Below are 19533 nucleotides of genomic sequence, written 5' to 3' on the forward strand. Positions count from 1 at the left end.
GACTGAGTCCTGCCAGGGGTGGAAATCCTGTCTCTGAGGGGAGACGGGGGTAACCCCACAAGCCCCCCACCTGGCCAGTGCACTAGGTCTTGTGGAGGAGGAAAGAGAAAGAGGCCGTAGTCCTCTTCCACAGAGATGTTCTGTCTTTGGAAAACCCATCCTAATCCAGGACCCCTCCATGCCTGCTCCTGTTGCCCTTTGTCTGGATCACTCCTCCTGGGAAAAAAGACATGCAAATGTGGATATTCACCTGCTTTTCCTACCTCCCTGGCACAAACCCACCTGGTGGTTAGGTGGATGTTCATCAGCCACTGCCCAGATTGGCAGAGCTTCTGAAGTCCCCCTCTTCTATATCCAGTGCCAGAGTGCAAAGTGAACTCACTTAGAGAAGGGGAAGGTGTGGAAAGAGGAGTGAGGCCTCCAGAGTGTGCAGACAAGGCTTGGAAGAAAAATGCCAAGCTTGCAGCTGCAAGAGTCAGGCATGGCTGTATGAGGGAGCAGGGTCAAAAAGCAAAGCAAGCTGCAAGCAATGCGCAGGGGTAGATAGGACCCCGAGAGTATGGAGGTCAGTAGTGAAGACTTGATTTCTTGATTCTTTTTTTTTTTTTTCTTCTTCTTCTTCTTTGCAGTGCCAGGGCTGGAACCCAGGGTCTCATACATGCTGGGAAAGCATTCTACCCTGAGCCCAGAAGTGAAGACTTGAGAGGCCAGAGAAAGGACCACCTAACCATCAGAGCTGCCTTCTGAGCAAAGTCACTACCACCTGGCCACACGGGGCTCCAATCTGTACTCCTCCCAAGACCCTCTCAGAGTGGCACCTTGCCTTCCTATTTTTATTCTCCACGTGGGACTTGGCACAGTCCTCCTACCCCCACCTAGTTGTGGCCAAAGAAGGTGGCCATTCAAGAGATGCTTGCAGGGTCCCAGAGTGGCCCTCCACAAGCCTTGCACCCATTCTTCTGTGCACTCATTAAGACCAATGCATACCCTGTAGGTGCGCCCTGGTGAGCGAGGGTGGAAAGGGACTAGCATAAAGCCAAAGGCAGATAAACAGGGAAGCCCCCATCAGTTGGGCTGCCAGACCCCGGACCAGGAGGCCCGAAGACTCCAGATAGGTGAGTTCTGATGCAGGGGAGCCTGGGAGGACAAGGTCGCGGTCAGAGCGGCCAGGGACCCGCCGGTGGCGGAGCCCTAATCGGGCCGGGCGTCCCTCCCGCCCGCGCCCCGGCGCTGCCCTCGCGCGCTCTTCCCGGCCCGCCCTCGCCCCCGCGGCGGAGCGAAACTCGCCGCCCCACGTGTAGCCGCCGCCGAGGGAGGGCAAGCGCGGCCTCGCCCCGGCCTGCCTCTGACTGCCAGCAGCCGCCGGGACGCTGCGCCTCCGCCAGGCGCGCCCCGGGAGGGGCGGTGTCAAGCTGCCCGCGCCCGCGCTTTCCTCGGATACCCGGATACTCGCGGAGGGAGGCCCCAGGGGACCCCTCCCCACGGGGTGGCACAACCCCTCCCGTCGTAATCCCCCCGACATTTCGCCTCCTAGGGAGCATCTGTGTTTATTAAAATAGCCCTGCCACAGGCGCGCACCTGGCGCTGGGGCTGTAACCAGAGCCGAGATCTCCAGGGTGAAGTGGCACATGCTTTATTCACTCCTGCAGGGTCCCTAGGCTCAAAGTCCCAGAGAAGGCCAACGCCCATCAGTCTCACCCTCTGCCTCTCGCCTTTCACTCATGCTGGGAACCCCAGATGCATCCTGCTCTCTTCAAGGACTCCCGCTAGGTTCCTGCAGGGTTTTCTGGCCATTCCCTCCACAGGTATGCTCCTGTTTACTGGCCACAGGCACCCCACCAAGATCGCTTAGGAAAAACCCACGCCCTTATGTGTGGAACCCTATAAATCAATTTTACATCCAATATCTCATTCTATTCTTACTATAGTCCCATGTGAATCCCACAAAGTGGAAGGATCCACCTAGGCCACACAGAGGTCTGGATGATGACACTTAAACAACCCAGACTCCATCTATTCAATAAAACCTTATTCCAAGTCAGCGATCCTGGGGCGCTGGGTGAGGTTCCCATCCTCAGAAAGCTAATGCCCACCAGGCTGAGTGCTCAGAGAACATGAGCCACAGGTCTATATCTGTGCATCAGGTTTTCCCAACTCGGGAACATCAGCCACTCAGAATCCTGAGGATAGTCCCTATTGTGAGTCCTTCATCTACTGGGAGGCACAAGACCAGTTGGAGTCTGACCTGTCCAGGCCCTGCTAGGGCATGGAGGTGGGGTGTGAGTGAGGTCCTGGAAGATCACCTGGGAGCAGGACCAGTCTAATGGTAAGGAGAGGAGCTGGCTGATAGCATGCTCTAGAAGGATGTGGAAGAGGGTGCTGTCCCTGAAATGGTCCACTCCCCAAGACCTTGATCTGAAGGAAGAAAGGAAGACAAATGCATCCCAGAACCTGGGCGGCCCCATTCCACCCAGGGTGGACTTTGATATCCAGGTAAAAGCCTGGGAAAGGAAGTGGGGCAGGTCAGTGTGTCTGGAAAGATTAGATAAGGAGGAGGAAGAAGGGAGCCATATAGAAGTGGGATAGGTGACTATAACAGAGCCTGACTCAAAACCTGCACCTACCAGCTTGGCCACCATCACAGCAGCCAAGGGAGGGGAAATCACAGACTGGGGAAATCCAGAGGGACCCTGAAAAGCCCCCTCCTCCATCTAGCTGTAGAAACTGGGACACGGAGGTACTGACCAGCTGTGGTCCTATGGGTTGATGGAATAGCTATTCCAGATCCAGGTCTCCTGACTACCAGCCTGGGCCACTGGCCACTTCCCAGAGATACCAGCCACCTCCCACACATCTAGACCAGCCCTGAGGAAGGCCACTTCCAACAGAAGTGCACTAATGGGCTGGTGGTAGATAGGGGGGGCCCAAGGGACTCTCTCCAGATACTCAGAATATTGGGAAAAGGAAACATACGCACTGGCTGGTGTCTCTCTCTGGATCACAAGAGAAAAGAAATTAATTTCTACATCCCAATAAAAGCACCCTTTACCTCTACAAATCTTTACCCATCATCCACCCTGTGCCACCAGAGGGAATATATGGAATTTAAACAAAGGCATGGCTCATGCTTTCAGAAAGCTTAAAGCTCAGAAGGGCCAGGCATGGTGGTGCATGCTGTAATCCCAGCGACTCAGGAGGCTGAGGCAGGGGGAATCACAAGTTCAAAGACTACCTCAGCAACTTAGTAAGCCCTAAGCAACTCAGTGAGCCCTGTCTCTAAATAAAATACAAAAAGGACTGGGGACGTGGCTCAGTGGTTAAGCACCCCATTGGTTCATTCCCTGGTACTGAAAAAAAAAAAAAGAAAGAAAAAGAAAAATGCTTAAAGCCCAGAAGATACAGTAAAATGCATACCAGAGAACCCCAAGAGTCTCTCCAGAAGGACAGCAACAACAACCAAATTTGGCCCAACAGAAATAAAGGTCCCCAGCAAGTGTATCAGCCAAGTATGGGCCTCTGGCTCAGGTGGGCTATGGCAACTCCTAGGGTTTCCACAGTGCTGCTAGGGGCACAGGAAGACATATCCATAAGGGCAAAGGAGAAGGAACAGGAGGCAAGAGGGAATGCTGAGAAGAGACAGGAAAAAGAAGTGACCATGGGCCACTCAGCCTGCCCTTGCCTCACATACTGGCCTACGAGGCCCAGGTCTCTCCACCCAGAACTGGACACTCAACCTGTGCCACTTGATGGATGAACCAAGACTGTATGAGCCTCAGCAGGGCAGACCCTCTGGCCCAGGCCACCTGGCTCTAGACCTCCACAGAGCTCTCTGGGAAGCAGAGCAGCAAAGTGACCTGACAGATCCAGAGAGTGAAGCAGCCTGGGTAGTTCCCACCTCATCAGGAACTCAGAATCATGGTGGGGGAGCTGGTGGGGGGAGCTGTTTTATATGAAAGGAGACTCTAGAGGTTTTAAGTGTCAAATGTAACAAATGGACCTTGACAGGGCGCTGATTTAAAGAAACCAGTGATCAAAAACAGGCTGGGGACAATTTTACCATGGATTGTGCACCAGATGCTATTAGGAAATGACTGGTATGGTCACAGCACTGTGGTTACATAGGAGCATACCTTTGAATGAAATATTTGGAGGTGAAAAAATGGAACGTATATAATTTACTATAAAATACTTCAGCAAAAAAAAGTATAACAATCACGGTGGTGCACGCATAGTGCCAAAAGGATCACAAGTCTGAGCAACTTAGCAACTGATTTTGTCTCAAAATTGAAAATATAAAGGGCTAGTGATAAAGCTCAGTGGTAGAATATTCTGGGTTCAATCCCCAGTACTACAAAAAAAAAAATGTAGCAACTATGGGGAAATGGGGAAAATTATTAAGACTAGGTGGTGGAAAAATGAGTGTTCTAAATGGTTCTCCGTCCTTTTCCTGAATTACACTTAGGCCTCAGCTGGTGGTAAGAAGTCCAAGGGACAGCATAGGTGAAGGCCAGAGCCACCTGTAAATGATCTGTAAACTCCAACGGCAGTCACCATCATCATCATTGTCATCTTCTCTGAGATGGACTTAATTCTCCTTGCCATGACCCATATCACTCCTGTCATCAAGGTCTGGACTCAGATGCTGGAGACTCAGATGCTGGCTCTCCTGCAGGCTGGAGGAAGGGCCATGGGCTGGCTGACGGAGGCTAGGAAAGGTATTTGCTAACCAAATATGCACAGGTGTCTGCCTCCAGCACCTGCAGCTGGTCCTGAGCTGAGATTTGTGTTTGCTGCCCATTCTGGCTCTGCCCACCTGCTGGCCAAAAAAAAAAAAAAGCACCGTGCTCCCTGTGACCATCTGATTTCCTCAATGAAGCACCTGCAATGAGTTCTTCCTGCCTGTCTCCCCAAAGAGAAACCCCTCTGCAATGTGGTACCACCTGATCCCATCCCCACCCCACATCTGGGGCTAGCTGTGGTGAAGCCCAGTCTCATTTCTGCTCAGACCATTTCTCTCCCACCTGCCCTGATCTGAAAGACCCTACAACCTCCTCTCCCTGAACCCCTGCTGTGTAACCCCAGGGGTCCTGACTGCAGGGAAGTGTGACTTCAAGCACTGATGCTGGGTACCATTGACCCCAGAAAGCTTAAAGCTCAGAAGGGCCAGGCATGGTGGTGCATGCTGTAATCCCAGCAACTCAGGAGGCTGAGGCAGGAGGAATCACGAGTTCAAAGACAGCCTCAGCAACTTAATAAGACCCTAAGCAACTCAGTGAGCCCCTGTCTCTAAATAAAATACAAAAAAGGGCTGAGTATATGGCTCAGTGGTTAAGCATCCCTGGGTGCTTAATCAGCCTGATACTGGGGGCTGGCGGGAGGGAGGGGGGCTCAGAGCTCCATATTCAGAGGCTTGAGATGAACTTAGTGAAGAGTCGGGCTTTGCTCTGCTCCCTTCCCCAGGACTCCTCCCCTCCCCTCTCAGCCCCACTCCCACCCTAACCCTAACCTGCGATAAGGTATAGAGAGCATGGCTGGAGGTGGCCATGCAAGGATTCCAGAGTGTGCAAGAGCACTGTGAAACCCAGAAACCTCCCCTCAAGCTGAGCGCCAAAAGCTGGTGTGTCCCCACCCTAACCCAGCATGTTTCTCCCCACCCCCAACCCAAGCCACAGCCCCATGGGCCAAACCAGGGAAGGGATGTGGGGTCAGGAATGTAGGGCAGGGCAGAGTGTGGGCAAGTGACTAGAACAGGATTCTTTAAGGCAAGGAGTCCAAGGTGGAAGCTTGGGACCATTTTTATCCTCAGCCAACCCCATGCCCTCCTTCTCCCCATCTCTCCATCCTGCTGTCTGGAACCTCCACCACACCCAACCCCTAGGGCGAAGGCTGGTCTCTCTCCCCACCCCCTAGTGCAACACTCATAAACGCTGACATGAAATGGGTCAGACCCTCAGTGGCAAGAGTTCCTTCTCCGCCCCCCACCACCACCAGAGAAACACGCAGCTTGGGAGCCTGTGAGGCAAAAGATGTGCCTCCTCCTTGATCTCCATCCTGAGATGTTACCCTCAGAGGATAACTGAACAGTGTCTAGACACATGTGCACCAGGATGTTCAGGGCGAATTGTCTACAACAACGCAAACCTACTCTGAATGCGAGAGTTGCTTAAATCAATTAAGGAACGCCATATCATGGATGCTACCTATGCAGCCATACAATGGTGAGTTGGCATGGGAAGAGACAGATTGCCGTATCCAAAAAAAGCCAGGATACGAAGCCGTATGTGCAGCTTGATATGTTTGCAAATGTTTATTTGGGTATATAAAAGACTAGAAGATCTATATAGGATATTAATTACTGTAAGTCACAGTGGTATTCTAGGTAATTTTTTTTATTTGAGCTTTTCAAGTTTTCTCCATGAAACATGAATTATTTTTTTAACCAGAAAATAAATACATATTTTCATAAAACGAGTTGCATGGATCAGGCTAGCCAAGGCCAAGCCCCTGCCTCGAGCTATAGAACAGAAGTCTAACATCTTGTTCCAGTGAAATCACAATTAAATGAAAGCCAAGGCAGGTCTGAAATCTGCCTGGGGGATGCGGTCAGCTTGGGAGGGGCAGTCTCTCCTCGTGGAATTAGATGTGTCTCAGAGACTTTAGGCTCAAAGACCCTTGTGAATCCTCTAACTCTCCCCACTGCACTGAATGCAACAATCTGGCACTCAGGTTGATTACTACTGATTCCCCAGTGCCTAAAACAATGTCTGGCAATAGTAGGTGCTCCATAACTGATCACTGAATAGCTTAATGAAGTCTGATGAGGACAGAAGTGGCTCTCTGGACTCAAAGGGCAGGAGACCCAGCAGGCTGGCTTCGTCATAGCCTGTCAGTCTGGGAAGACTTTCCATTCAGGGATCCAAGACCTGGGTACACATTAAAATCACCTGGGGAATTTTTAAAGAATCCAACACCCAGATCCTACCCCTAGAGATGCTGATACAGCTGATATGGCATGGGACTTGGAAGCTAAAATTTTCTGAAAGATCCCCAGCAGTTTCTCAGGTACAGCCGGAGCACCTTAGAGGATATACAGGATGACAGAAACATACTCTGAGGAGGCAGGGCCTTGTCAAAAACATCCAGCAAGTTAGTGATAGAACTGAAATAGACCCCCTTGCTGAGAGCCAAGCCCTGGGGCCCCCTATGTGAGTATCCTAACCCTGGGGACCCTGGGGCTTCTCCACATTTACTCCCACATTTCTTGGGTCCTGATCTCCAGCACCCACCTTCGTAGGAAGCAGGTCAGGATGGAAGAGGGACAGGGAACCCCATGGAGGAGGCAGGGACCCTTCTGACCCTACGCATTAGTCTCCCAGTCTAGGTGATCCAGGTCCAGAGGCCCTGAGAGTGCCCCAGTGGTGCTCCAGGCCAGCCCTGGGTGGGCAGAAGCTCCTTGATAAGTGCTGGGCACTTACCTTCAAGACCAAGTTCACCTGCACTCCCCCAGCTCACTCCTTGAGGGTCTGGGGCTACCCCTCTAGCCACTCAACAGAGATCTTCAGGGGACTGGACATGAGATACTGAAGGGTCCACTCTATATTCCTATGACCAGTTCTCCTTAGCTGCTGGCCTGGAGCCACATCAAATCCTCCACCACTTGCTGGACCTGATTAGCTGTTCCAGCCCTGCCTCCACTGCCTCCACCTAGGTGAGGGACGAGGCAGAGCCCTGACCACACGTTCCTGCCAAGAACAGGTGTGGGCCTGCTTTCCCTGCCGGCCAGCAGTATCAGCCCACTGAAGGATCCACTCCCCAGACTCCTCCCATCCTCCCTCCAGAGTTAATGTACAATCTTCACGGAGCTCAAATTATCCAGGAGAATGTAACTAGTCACCTTCACTTTGCCCTGAAGAGTTCTGGTGGGAATCTGAAGGCTGCCTCAGCCTCCCTACCCCACCGAAGGTCACCAATTGACCCAGCCCTCTACCCACTAAGGTCACCCTTGTCCTCAACAAATCCATCTCACCTAACTCTTATGCAGTCTCCCAGACAGCAGGCACTGGGCACTGCACCAGCCCAAGACCTCAGTCATATCAGTCTCCCGGGTTCAAGACCCATGAATAGCCCCAGAAAAGGCAGCAGGGACCAGAGTTAGGAATGGAGGCAGAAAGATTGTGGAGAGAACGGAGCAAAGAATCATCTACAGCATGCTCCTCACACTTTGGCCTACCAGTCCCCTGGGAATCTTATTAAAATGCAGGCTTTGATTCAGTAGGACTGAGCGCAGGGTCTGAGATTCAGTATTTCCCCCAAGTTTCTCAGTGATGGTAAAACTGCAAGGTATCCATGATTTACACCACTTACAAACCATTCCTTCATTGACTCTAAGTTTGAAAAAGGTGGGAAGCACAGCTTCCTATTCACCACCAAGTCTCTGGCACCCAGTACTCTGCCTGTCCCATAACAGGTGCCAAATGGATGGTATAATTAATAAGTTAATTCTGGCAAAGTGCCCATCATTAGATGAGCCTACAGGGAACCCTCAGACAAAATCTGAATAACACCAGAGAATAGTTTGTACAGAACAGTTTGAAAACATAGAGGAAAAAGGGTTAATTCTTCCCTGGAATGGGTGAGGAAGCTGATCTTTCAAGAGGCCACTTTGCAGTAGGTCTTAGAGGGTGGGACAGACTTACTCAGGTGGAAACTAGCAGCTGAATGGCATGGCAGAGCATCACAGGAGCAAAGGTAAAGAGAAGAGTACAGGGACAGGTTCCAGGATCTTCACCTGGACTCTCAGGTATATGCAGAGGGAGAAGAGGAAAAACCCAGAGTAAGTTGGGGCCTGCACGTTCTGGTGATAGAGGGCCAGGCTGGTAGAGTGGATGTCCATCAATGTTGGAGGTGTTTGCAGAGGGAGGGGTCCTGGGGTAGAAGGGCTCTCAGGTCACAGTACCTGCCTTGGGATAGAGGCGGACTGGAAAAAGCTGTTCCTGGTGCATGAAGGGTCACGGTAGGAGGAAGTTAAATCAGGAGGTAACAGAGGGTAAGAGAGATAACAGAGGGAACCCCATATTAGAGGAAAATAAGATGTTTTCTTGGTCTCTGTTAAGTCTCATGGGTATTGGGCTCAGTGGTGCACAGGTAATCCCTCAGGAGGCTGAGGCAAGAGGATTGTGAATTCACGCCCAACCTGAACAACTTGGTGAGACCCTGTCTCAAAATAAAAAGAGTTGGGGAATGTAGCTCAATGGTAGAGCTCCTACCCAGCATGCATGAGCCTGTGGATTCATGTACTGTTCATGCAGGCCCCAGTACTGCAAAATACATAAGGGGAGGGTATCCTCAAGAAACTTAAAAAACACCCACTGTGTGGGTCCGCCCTGAGTCAGGCACTAAGCAACAGAAGAGACAGTGAATTCCCAAAAGTCTCCAGAGGTCCCCAGAGTCCTTCAGATGCTAGGAGGGGGGAGTCTTCCACCTCTGGCGACCACTCTCCCCCTCACCTCCCATGCACTGTCCTTCCCTCAGCATTCTCTGAGGTGTTGACTCTGTACCTAATATGTGTAGGCCCTGGCCTAGGGGCAGCCAGGGCCTGGTCATGCTCTTTGGGGGAGGCCTGCACAAATGCTGGCCCAGATGTGGCTCCACCCCTATTCTCCATGGAATTGAACAGGAGGAATCCAACTGAGTGGGAAGTGGGTAGATCACACCTGACCCAGGAGGGGACTAGGAGAGCCTGGGTAATGCAGAGATAAAGGAGCAGGATGTGCTGGAATTCTCAGTCGGAATTCACTGCGGGCAGAGCAGGCCCTGGAGGATTCCCTTTCCAGCAGCTAAAGCTAAACTCCCAACAACCCTGGAAAATACCAAGGGAGCTAGGTGCAACCCACCTCCCAACATCAGGTTGACCCAACCCAGTCCAGAGCCAGCCCTGGACTGAGGGTGCCAGCACTGACTTCAAAGCCCCCAAAGAGGAGGCACCTCCTGGGAGGCTGGCTGGTGTCCAGCAGAGTGGGGTCAGCAGAGTAGAATGGGTTGACTGTAAAGGATAGGTGGGTGTGGCTGGTAGGATGAGAGAATTGAACACAGGTCCCCAGACTGCAAATGGGACAAAAGAAGCAGGCCCTGCCCTGGAGCCTGGCAGGAGAGGGGGACAAACTGCTCTACCCCACCCAAGGCTACAGTGGACCAACTGCTCTAAAGATAAACCCATTCTCTCTGCCTAATTCTGCCCCTGCATCATCCCTGCTACAGGTCTCCAGGGGCAAGAATTGATTCCCTGTTTATCCGGGACCCTAGGGGGTGTTGACCAGAATTAATTAATGTTTGTAAAGCGCTCTAGAGAACCTGGGATCAGGGACCCAGGGGCGCCAGATGAGCCGAACAGGAAATTGACGAGTAGAGGCGGGGAGAAGGTGGGCAGCCGGCCAGAACCTGGGTCGCCTGGAAGGGGAGGGCTGAGAACGGTCCTACAGAAAGAGGCGGGACGGGAGAGCGCGGGGAGGAGAAGGTGCGACCCCTCAAAGGCGCCACTGGATGGGTAGCTAGAGGATTCCGGTTTCCAGGGGGAGCCTGCGCACCCCCCACAGCTTGGCCCCACCCCCGAGCCGAGCACTCCAGGCCCGATGCCTTCCCCACCTCCCGTCCCAGCCACCCACCTGCTCGCCAGCGGGTCCACCTGAGAGCAAACCTTGGCCCCTCGGAAGAAAGGCGTGCGCCCGCGGGTGGAAGCTCCGCCGACCGGCCGCCTCCTGCCAACTCCCGCCGGGCGCCCGACTCCTACCTGAACAAACATTTCACTTCCTTTCTGTAAAAGGAGGCGAGCCCTTCCCTCGCTCCTTAAGGCTGGAGGAGTCCAGGTCCTCTGTTGAGAGGTAGCGGGCCGCGGCGGCAGGACACTCGCAGCTGGCACCCGGGCCCTCGGCGTCCCCTCCCTGCCCGCGCCCCACTTCAGCTCAGCTCACTCACCCCAAAGTGCTGATGAAGCCATTGACCGAGCCCTCGGCGTACAGAGAGACGATGTCCCCGATGTGGAGAAAGCTGGACATTTCGCTCATGGCTGCGGCCCTCCGGGGCCCGGGGCAGCAGGACTGCCCAGGGGCGTGCGGCCAGACTGGGTGCCGAGGACGGAGGCGTCCGGGGAGCTACCAGGGGCGCACTCCCACCTCAGAGCCCGGCACTCCGGGCGGCCGGGGCGGGCTGGGGGCCACGGGAGCGGGAGGAGGCGCCGCGCGGCCCCGGGTCCGGGTGAGGAGGTGCCCGCGTCTTGGCGCGCCCGCCGCCCGCCAGCCCGGCCCGGCCCGCTCGTACCTGCGGCGTAGAAGGAGCAGGAAGTCTAGGGCCGTCACACACACATGCAAATCCCGCCCGGGAGGCGGGGAGGCCACACCCCGGCCCCCCCGCGCCCCGCCGCGGCCCGCCCGCCAGCACCCATGTGCACCGGCCCGCCTCCCGGGCTCCGCGTCCCTCGCGCGTCCGGGCCCGGCCTCCAGGACCGCACCGCCTGCCTCCTGACCCCCAAAGACGCTCCAGAGACTCTGGGGAGTCCCGGAGCTCCTGCTGGCTCGAGGAACGTCCGTCCCCGGGAAGCCCAGCAGTTGTAGGGGGCTCTCCGCCCTCGGAGTTTCCCGAACTGACTACTCTTCGGCCCGCGGGTCGCGGAGAACCCGTGCAGGCGCCCCCAGGAGGGGGAGTTCAGCGCCCCCGCGGGCGCTGCCACGAGCGGCTCGCAGAGGACGCGCCGCAGAGCGCCCAGCTGAGGGGCTCTAGCGCCTACGGGTGCGCTCATCCCTTTGCAGCGCAAATCGGGATTCGTTTTTCTCAACGTGAAAAGACTTTTCATTGCACAATAGAAAGTGCTCGGACTTGGAGGGGAAATGAAGCAATGGGGTGGGTTTTGTTTTTTTCTCTCCGCATTCCTGTGTACAAAGGGATCCAACTTCCGAATCAGTTCAGCCGCTCCCTCTCCAGGAGTTGGCTCCAAAACTGTTGGCTTCTTCTGTCTTTCCTTTAAAAAAAAAAAAAAAAAATGGAGTTGAGGGGGAGAAAATTACCTTGGCTAGTTAATAGCGCACCCAAGCGCTGAACTGACAAGTCCGGCTGCCGGCCCTCTGGAAGTGACCGGCTGCGGCGCCTCCACCAGAGGTCCTGCCCTCAAACTGTCGTCCCCAGCTCGCCTACTTTCTGTTCTGTGGTGCGGATGCTGGGGTGTTTGCTTCCTAGTGCTTTTATCTGAACTCCCAAGATAGAGTGCCCACTGCCACCCCCATTCGATCACATTTACTCTCTTCCGACCCCCCCCCATTTCCTGAGGGGGGGGGGCGTTTGTCCCTGGGAGAAAGGGAGGTGGGAACTCGAGACTGAAGCAGGAAGAACTGAGACCCAGGGAGGGGTGGAGACAACTCTGAGCCAAGAGCCCGCTGCTGACCCCGGCTGGAGGAGAAAAGCCCCTTGGGTGTGTATTTTTTCTAATAAAAAACTTAAAATGTAGGCAGGCAGCACACCTCCAGAATCGCTGAGTCCGGTGTTTCATAGCTTTTCCACCAGGGCCCACAATAACAAATCTATGTATATGAAAAACAATAGTTTCACAAAACAATAGTTACCCTTATGACCTGTGATGCAGTCCGATATTTTCTACTCTTTTTCGATTGTTTTAAATGTTGGTTGTAATCCGCTAAATTGCTTTTTTTTAAAAAAAATGTATCAAAGAAGCAGGCCAAGTGTCCCAGGCCTGTAATCCCAATGATTCTGGAGGCTGAGTAAGGAGAACAGCAGGTTTGAGGCCAGCCTGAGCAACTTAGGGAGACCCTGTCTCAACATGAAAAATAAAAAGTGCTGGGGATAAGACTCAGTGGTAGAGCACCACTGGGTTCAATCCCCAATAGGGCAAAAACTTACTTAGAAAATAAAATGTTTCAAAGAGCTGCAAACTGCAGTTTGAAAAACTTTACACATTCTACTCTACCAAAAAGGGATGACCAAAGCCCAGAGAAGGAGTGTCAACTATGGAGTTCACAGAAGGTTCCTCCCAACTGGAGGCAGAAGCCAAGTTCCTCTCTTGGCCCAGGACTCTCCACTACCCAACACTGATTGAGCTGCCTCACCTGCCCCTATTCATCTTTGGAGCCTCACTGAGAAGGTGGTTTCCCTTGCTCCCAGGATTCAAGCCATCCCTTCTTTCCCTGGGGTTAGAAAGGGAAGGTATGCATTCACTCCTGTCAGCATCTATTGAAGGCCTTCCACGTGTCAGACCTCTCTTGGGCACCAGGCTCTAATCAAGCTGCCAGCCTGGGCCTAACTGCCTTTTCTCCTTCACAGTGAGATGAAGAGAGATGAGTCAAAAATACTCTATTCAGTGGCCATACTCAGACTTGTGCCACCTTTGTGTCCCCATGTCTCCTGGGTCCATGTCCTTTCTCTCCTGAGATTCAAGTAGATGTTTCCATATTCAGCCAAGGTCTCAAGCCAGGAAGCAGAGGTCACTCCACTCTGGGTGTATGTGCCCCAAGCACCTCCCCTGGTTCTTCCCACCCCAGCCTCTGTGTTTGTGCCCACCAGGCCCATCAGAAGGACTCAGAGATGGAGAGCATGGCTTCCCTCCTCCCCGACTGAGAAGCCAGCCTCCTTCTTCTAGGAATTTTTCAGAAACACAAGAAGCCACCCCTGTGTTCTAGGCCCCAGTCACCTACTTCTGCCAAGTCAACTCCACTGTAAGCTCTTTATATATCTGGGTTCTGAGTTAGAGTTTGTTTAAAGAAAAGTTTAGTTGTTTAAAAGAAAAAAAGTTTAAGAAACAGATGGTAAGTCTGGGGGTGTAGTGTGTGCTTAGCATGTGTGAAGCCCTAGGTTCAATCCCAAAACCAAAAGGATTTTTAAAAGAAACAGATGGTACAACTCTAGTGAGTTCATTCTCTTGCTCTGCTACTTGAAGATCTCCTGCATCTCCTTGCTGCCCACAGAAGGAGTCTCCAGGCCCTACCCCAGCAGGCCAGACCCTCACAGTCTGCCTGTCTGTCCCCACCCCTCCCACCCCTCTCCCCTCTGCAGATAATAAGTCTTTCCCTCAGGAGAAACCATGCTGTGGGCAGATCAAGAGTGCAGGCATGAAGCCAGGCGCAGTGGCACACGCCTGTAATCCCAGCTCTTCAGGAAGCTGAAGCGAGGATCTCAAGTTCAAGGCCAACCCGTACAACTTAGTAAGAGTCTGTTTCAAAATAAAAAGGGCTGGACATGTAGCTCAGTGGTGGAGTGCCCTGGGTTTGATCCCCAATAATGCACAGTTAAAAAAGCAAAACAAAAAAGTGCAGGCAAGTCCTGCTGTGTTCTAGTGGTAGTTCTTTGAACCCAGGCTTCCCCCCCTGTTGAATGGGGAGAGCATCACACCAACACTTAGGAGGTTCTAGAGATCAGCACAACAGCCCCAGGAAGGAACAGCTCAAGTTGCACACATACCTCTGCCCTGGAGCTCCTGTTCACTCTCTACCATCACCCCTTTCTACTCCCCATGGTCAGAACAAAGCCTCCTTTCCTGAAGCGCTGGACACCAATCTGTAAGTATTATCATGAATATTTTAAGATACAATACATTGGGGGCTGGGAATGTACCTCAGTGGCAGAGCACTTGCCTAGCATCTATGACATCTTGGGTCCAGTCCCCAGGATGGGTACAGTAGGAAAAAAAAAAAAATATATATATATATATATATGTATGTATATATATATATTGGGCTGAAGGTGTAACTCACCGGTAGAGCACTTGCCTAATATGTGTGAGACCCCGGGTTCAACTCCCCAAAACCTCAAAAATAAATAAATAAATAAATATTATATATATGTATAGCCATATATGTAAATATGTATGTGCATATGTATATGTGTTGCATGAATATATATTCTTGTACCTTTCCTCCAACTTTGTCCAAATGCTTGCATTTTGCAGAATTTAGTTCCAATGTTTTGTTTTTTTTTTTAAGAACTAAACCTTTGCAGTTCAGCTGCAGTTCCTTGCGTACCCTTCTCCAGCTACATTCCCTCCCCTCCGTCTTCCCCCAGAGATAGCCATTGTCCTGATTTGGCTGAGTAGCAGTTGGTGTAGGTTTTTATGCTTGTCCCGCATACCAATGTACTAGAAACAATGCTTGCTATCACTTGTAGAGGCTACATTTCACATAAACACTATCACCCTGTGTACGGCCTTTGATACGTGTCTCTCCATGTGATAGTCCCTTTCCTGACCACATTACTGTTTATTAGTTCCACTGGTGATAAAGACTTATTTAAGGGCTGCAGATGTATCTCAGTGGTAGAGCATTTGCCCAGCATGCTCAAGGCCCTGGGTTCAGTCCTCAGCACCCCAAAAGAAAAAAGACCTATTCAAGTTTTTGCTACTCAACAATGTTGGAGTAAACATTCTTTTGTCCTTGTGTACATTCATAAGTGTCCCAAGGGTCCTTTTGTTCAAATTGTGGACTGAAGCCTAGTTTATGAGTTATGAAATTAATTGAGTGGGTGAAGATCAGCATTTTTAAAACTCAAAATTGATTAGAAAATATCAGCATATGTCAGGCATTGTTAGAGTCACTATTAAGGTGAAAGTTGTCTGTCGTGGGTGTATTGTGTGTATATTCTGGGTCACAGTTATTATATCTTACCGAGGATACCTGTCAAAAAGTTCAAAAGCCCCTAATCTAGAGTAAAATCTTAGAGAACGGAACTGTTGGGTCATAAGGACAGAGTATTGTCAACTACCTTGATGGCAAATTTGAAGCTGGCCTCAAACTTGCAATCCTCCTTCTCAGCCTTCCTAGTTTCTGGGATGACAGTGTCCACCACTGTACCTGGATATTTTCCAATTTTTGAACATGCAATTTCTTTTTTTCTTTTTATGTTTTTTCCCCTGGTACCAGAGATTTGAATCCACTTAACCACTGAGCCACATCCCCAGCCCTTTTTATATTTTATTTAGAGACAGGGTCTTGCTAAATTGCTGGGGCTGGCTTTGAACTTAAGATCCTCCTGTTTCAGCCTCCTGAGCCACTGGGGTTATAGACATGTGCCACTGTGACCAGCTGAACATGCAATTTCTTTATTCCCCCACTATTAGAGTACAAGTCGTGGATCATCATGATCTATCTTCTTTCACACACTTCGGTTGACGGTGAGCTCCTGGATGAAGGAGGTTGAGTCTACTTCACTGTATCCCCAGGCCAGGCCAGGCACATAGTAAGTGTTTAGTAAATCTATGTGAAATTAAACTGTGGAGAAGAAAGAGTGGGAAAGTATATACATTCCACCAGGAAATAAATACACAGGGAGACTGCGGGAGCCCCAGCTTGAGGTGTCAGGTGCCTGAGTCCCCCAGGTAGGAAGTGAAGAGCTTCTGAGGATGCTCTAAGGAGTTGGAAGGGGAACCAATAGGACCCACCTCTCCTGAGTGGCTTGAATGGGACACTGTTAGGCTGAGGCCAAGTTCAGGCCCAGGAAGGAGGTCACCACCCTTCCTGTAGCAACTGGTGTGCCTGGCCCAGGCCCTAACCTCAATGGGTGGGTGTATCCTAGCACCCACTAACCCCATCTCCAGGGAAGCCTCTCCCAGAGAGAGAACAGAGAGGATGGAAAGCTCAGACCAGAAACCCCCAACTCAAGATCCCCCACAAAACAGAGGCTTCAGGGACTTCTCAGTAGCGGAACTGAGGAGCAGTGACTGGGTGAGGAGATTACTGTTCACTCTCTCTCTCTCCTTCTCACTCAATCCTAGGGGTTAAACCCAAGGATTTCCACATGCTAGGCAAGCAGTCTAGACTAACCAGCCCTTTTTATTTCGAGACACTCAATTTCCCAGGCTAGCCTCCAAGTCAGAATCCTCCTGCCTCAGCCTCCCAAGTAGCTAGGATAACTGGTGTGGGTCACCATGCCCAGCTCACCATATCTTTATTCAAATTTTGAATTCAGACAATGTGATATATAACTATAAAAATAAAGATGTTCAAAGCATCAACCCCAAGCTCTAAATACCATCAGAAAGACCCCCAAGAAACCAGCCCCTGCACTCTGCACCCAGCCTAGGCCTGGGGAGGCAAGGGAAGGAGGAGTGGTGGTGCTCAGACTTCTCCCTGGACTTGGAAGGGTACACGGGGATGGAAGGGGATATATGTAGAAGGGCCACCAGCTCTGAACCCTAGGCTTCCTCTACTGCCTCAGCCTCAACCTGGGGACAGGTCTGCTGTGTGACTTGCACAAAGCACAGACCTCTCTGGGTCTCAGGGTCCTCCTTATAAGTGGGGTTCACATCACAGTCCTAGTTCACCATTGGCTCTGAGTGTTCTTTAGGCTCTGACTGACCCTCTTCACGGACCCTCTCGGACTGGGACTGGGGAGGGCAGGAACACTTCCTCATGATAGCTGTGACAGTCTGTGCTTGGGGGCTGAGGAGAGAGAGAGAGTTCCCAAGGGCTTCCTCTGCCCCTCACTCCTGATGACAACAGGGCCAGGATGGGTGGGGTGGAGTCAGGCAGAAAGGCTGACTCAGTGCCACCGCCACCCAGCCGGGTCACTACTGTGGGTGGGGTGCCAGCCCAGGCCCGCTGGGGTTCCCAGTGAATTCCTTCCCCATGCCATCAGCTGCCCTGGGCGGGCACCCCAGCCCACAGCAGCCACTTAGCCTCAGCCAGGAAGGCTGCAGGGATGCCTGGCCCAGGAGCCCTCTCACACCCTCCTCACACACACACGCCCGGCTCAACGCAGACACTTTCCCTCATCCTCTTACCACACACTGAGACGCCCTCTCAGCCTCTGGGAAGCCTAAAAAGGAGCCGGAACTGCCATGTTTTCTTTGAGGCCCGCACCCACACCCACCCATCGGCGATGCCGTATCTATCTATTTCAGACATTTGTTGACCACCTACCATATGCAAGGAGGGGAAACAGACTGTTGGAAAGCAGCCAGACAACCAGACCACATGGTCCTGGTCTAGTAAAGCAAGAGATGAAAGCAATCTGCCACTGAGATTCCATGGCTCACAGAAAAAGGCCTGGCTTCCTCGCCTTCAAACGTGGGCCTTCTTGGAGTGAAGCCCCTGGTTCTGGAAACAAGGGGCTTGAAACCAAGGGGACTCTACCCCGGGGCTTCTCCAGATGACATCCCATCACCTCCTCCCCTCCGCTGAGGTGCTGGTGGGTACCCTGTGACTTTTCCCACCCAGAACACCTTCTCAAGTCCCGGAGCAGAACCTCTGGAGACCCGGCTCTGACCACTTACTGATTGGATGGAAAAGCTCCCAACCTCTCTGGGTCTCAGTTTTATTATGTGTGAAATGAGAATACAGAGCAGCCCTGTCAGGTCCTGGCAGGAAACTGGCCACACCTCCCTAGTGAGTGACTGAAGAGGGGCAGGCCAAGGACCGGCCCAAATTGGAGTGGTGTGGGCAGGGTCAGAACTAGCAAGGATGATGCAGTGCCCAGAGCTGGCAACTGTAGGGAGATGTCCCCACTCAGGCCTGGAAAGGTCAAAAAGGGCAGTAAGGTCTCCAAAGAGCAAGCCCCACCCACTGCCACCCTGGTGAGGACACTCATGGAACCAACATCACTACCTCTCTCCTCCAGCCCTCTGGTTTCTTGCCAGTGCCTCTGGTTGGCAAAATCTAATGGGAAACCCATGGCAAAGGAGCTCTGTGACTCAGGCCACACAGGCCAGCCTCCTGAGGTACAGAGCAAGAACAGAAGAGGGCAGTGGGTCTGCAGGGCAGAATGGAAACATGTAGCCTAAGGAACTACTTTGCAAAGCACTTGGCTCGGTCAGTAAATATTCTCCATGATTGTCCTTATTGCCTGGTCCTGAGTACTTCTGAAAAAGTACTAAGTACTTCTGAAAAAGTACTAAGTACTAGTAGATCTGAAGAAATGGCAATCTAATGGTGGGATTTTGGTTTATATGGATGACCAAGGATAGGGCATGTATAACAAGATTTTTTTTTAAGATGGGGTCTCGAGATATTACTCATTCTGGCCTTGAACCCTTGGGCTCAAGCAATCCGCCCAGGCAGAAGATTATCAAGTTTTTCCACAAATCAGTCCTCCAAGTCCCCTCCCCACCATCAGTTCCTGAGAGGCTTTCCCATCACTGGCTGGGAGGATGGGTTGAGCTGAATCCCTGCCCCCAATATCCAGAGGCGGAGGGGCATAGGCTGCAGTGAAGGCTGAATGCTGTTCTGTCCCCCTCTGAGGTCACCTCAGCCAGATGCCCAGGTCAGCAGCTTGGCAGGAGCTGCAGGACAGGGGGTTCCCGACAAAGGGAGGCCTTGCCCCTGGAGGAAAGCTGTGCAGGCCTCTGCGTGTGTGCCCAGGCCGGTGCCTCACCCATTAACAAGAAGGATGGGTTAGAAGGTGGGGAGCACAACCCCACAATTTTGTGGGAAAGAGGGAGAGTGTGAAAAACCTCCCCGGGGCAGGGCCAGGCGGGAGCCGGCTGTCTGATGGGAGATGAAGAGGATGACGTCAAGTCTACCTGGGTGGGACCTTGGCCTCCAGTCA

The 19533-nt window shown here is 52.2% G+C and overlaps 1 protein-coding gene across 3 annotated transcripts in view; it reads right to left on the minus strand.

The window, feature by feature from the left end:
- Positions 1-11294, minus strand: part of Itpr3 (inositol 1,4,5-trisphosphate receptor type 3) — a 63098-nt gene extending 51804 nt beyond the window's left edge. For 2 of the 3 annotated variants that reach the window (XM_027943674.2, XM_027943673.2), the window contains exon 1: positions 10972-11283. In XM_027943674.2, the coding sequence (XP_027799475.2) occupies positions 10972-11060 (89 nt within the window). In that variant the 5' untranslated portion in view covers positions 11061-11283. Of the gene's footprint in view, positions 1-10971 lie in introns of all 3 variants that reach the window. The other variant, XM_027943675.2, reaches the window with a different exon arrangement.
- Positions 11295-19533: the final 8239 nt, after the last annotated feature.

This window comes from Marmota flaviventris, chromosome 6 (genome assembly GCF_047511675.1).
Source record: "Marmota flaviventris isolate mMarFla1 chromosome 6, mMarFla1.hap1, whole genome shotgun sequence".
Lineage (NCBI taxonomy): Eukaryota > Metazoa > Chordata > Mammalia > Rodentia > Sciuridae > Marmota > Marmota flaviventris.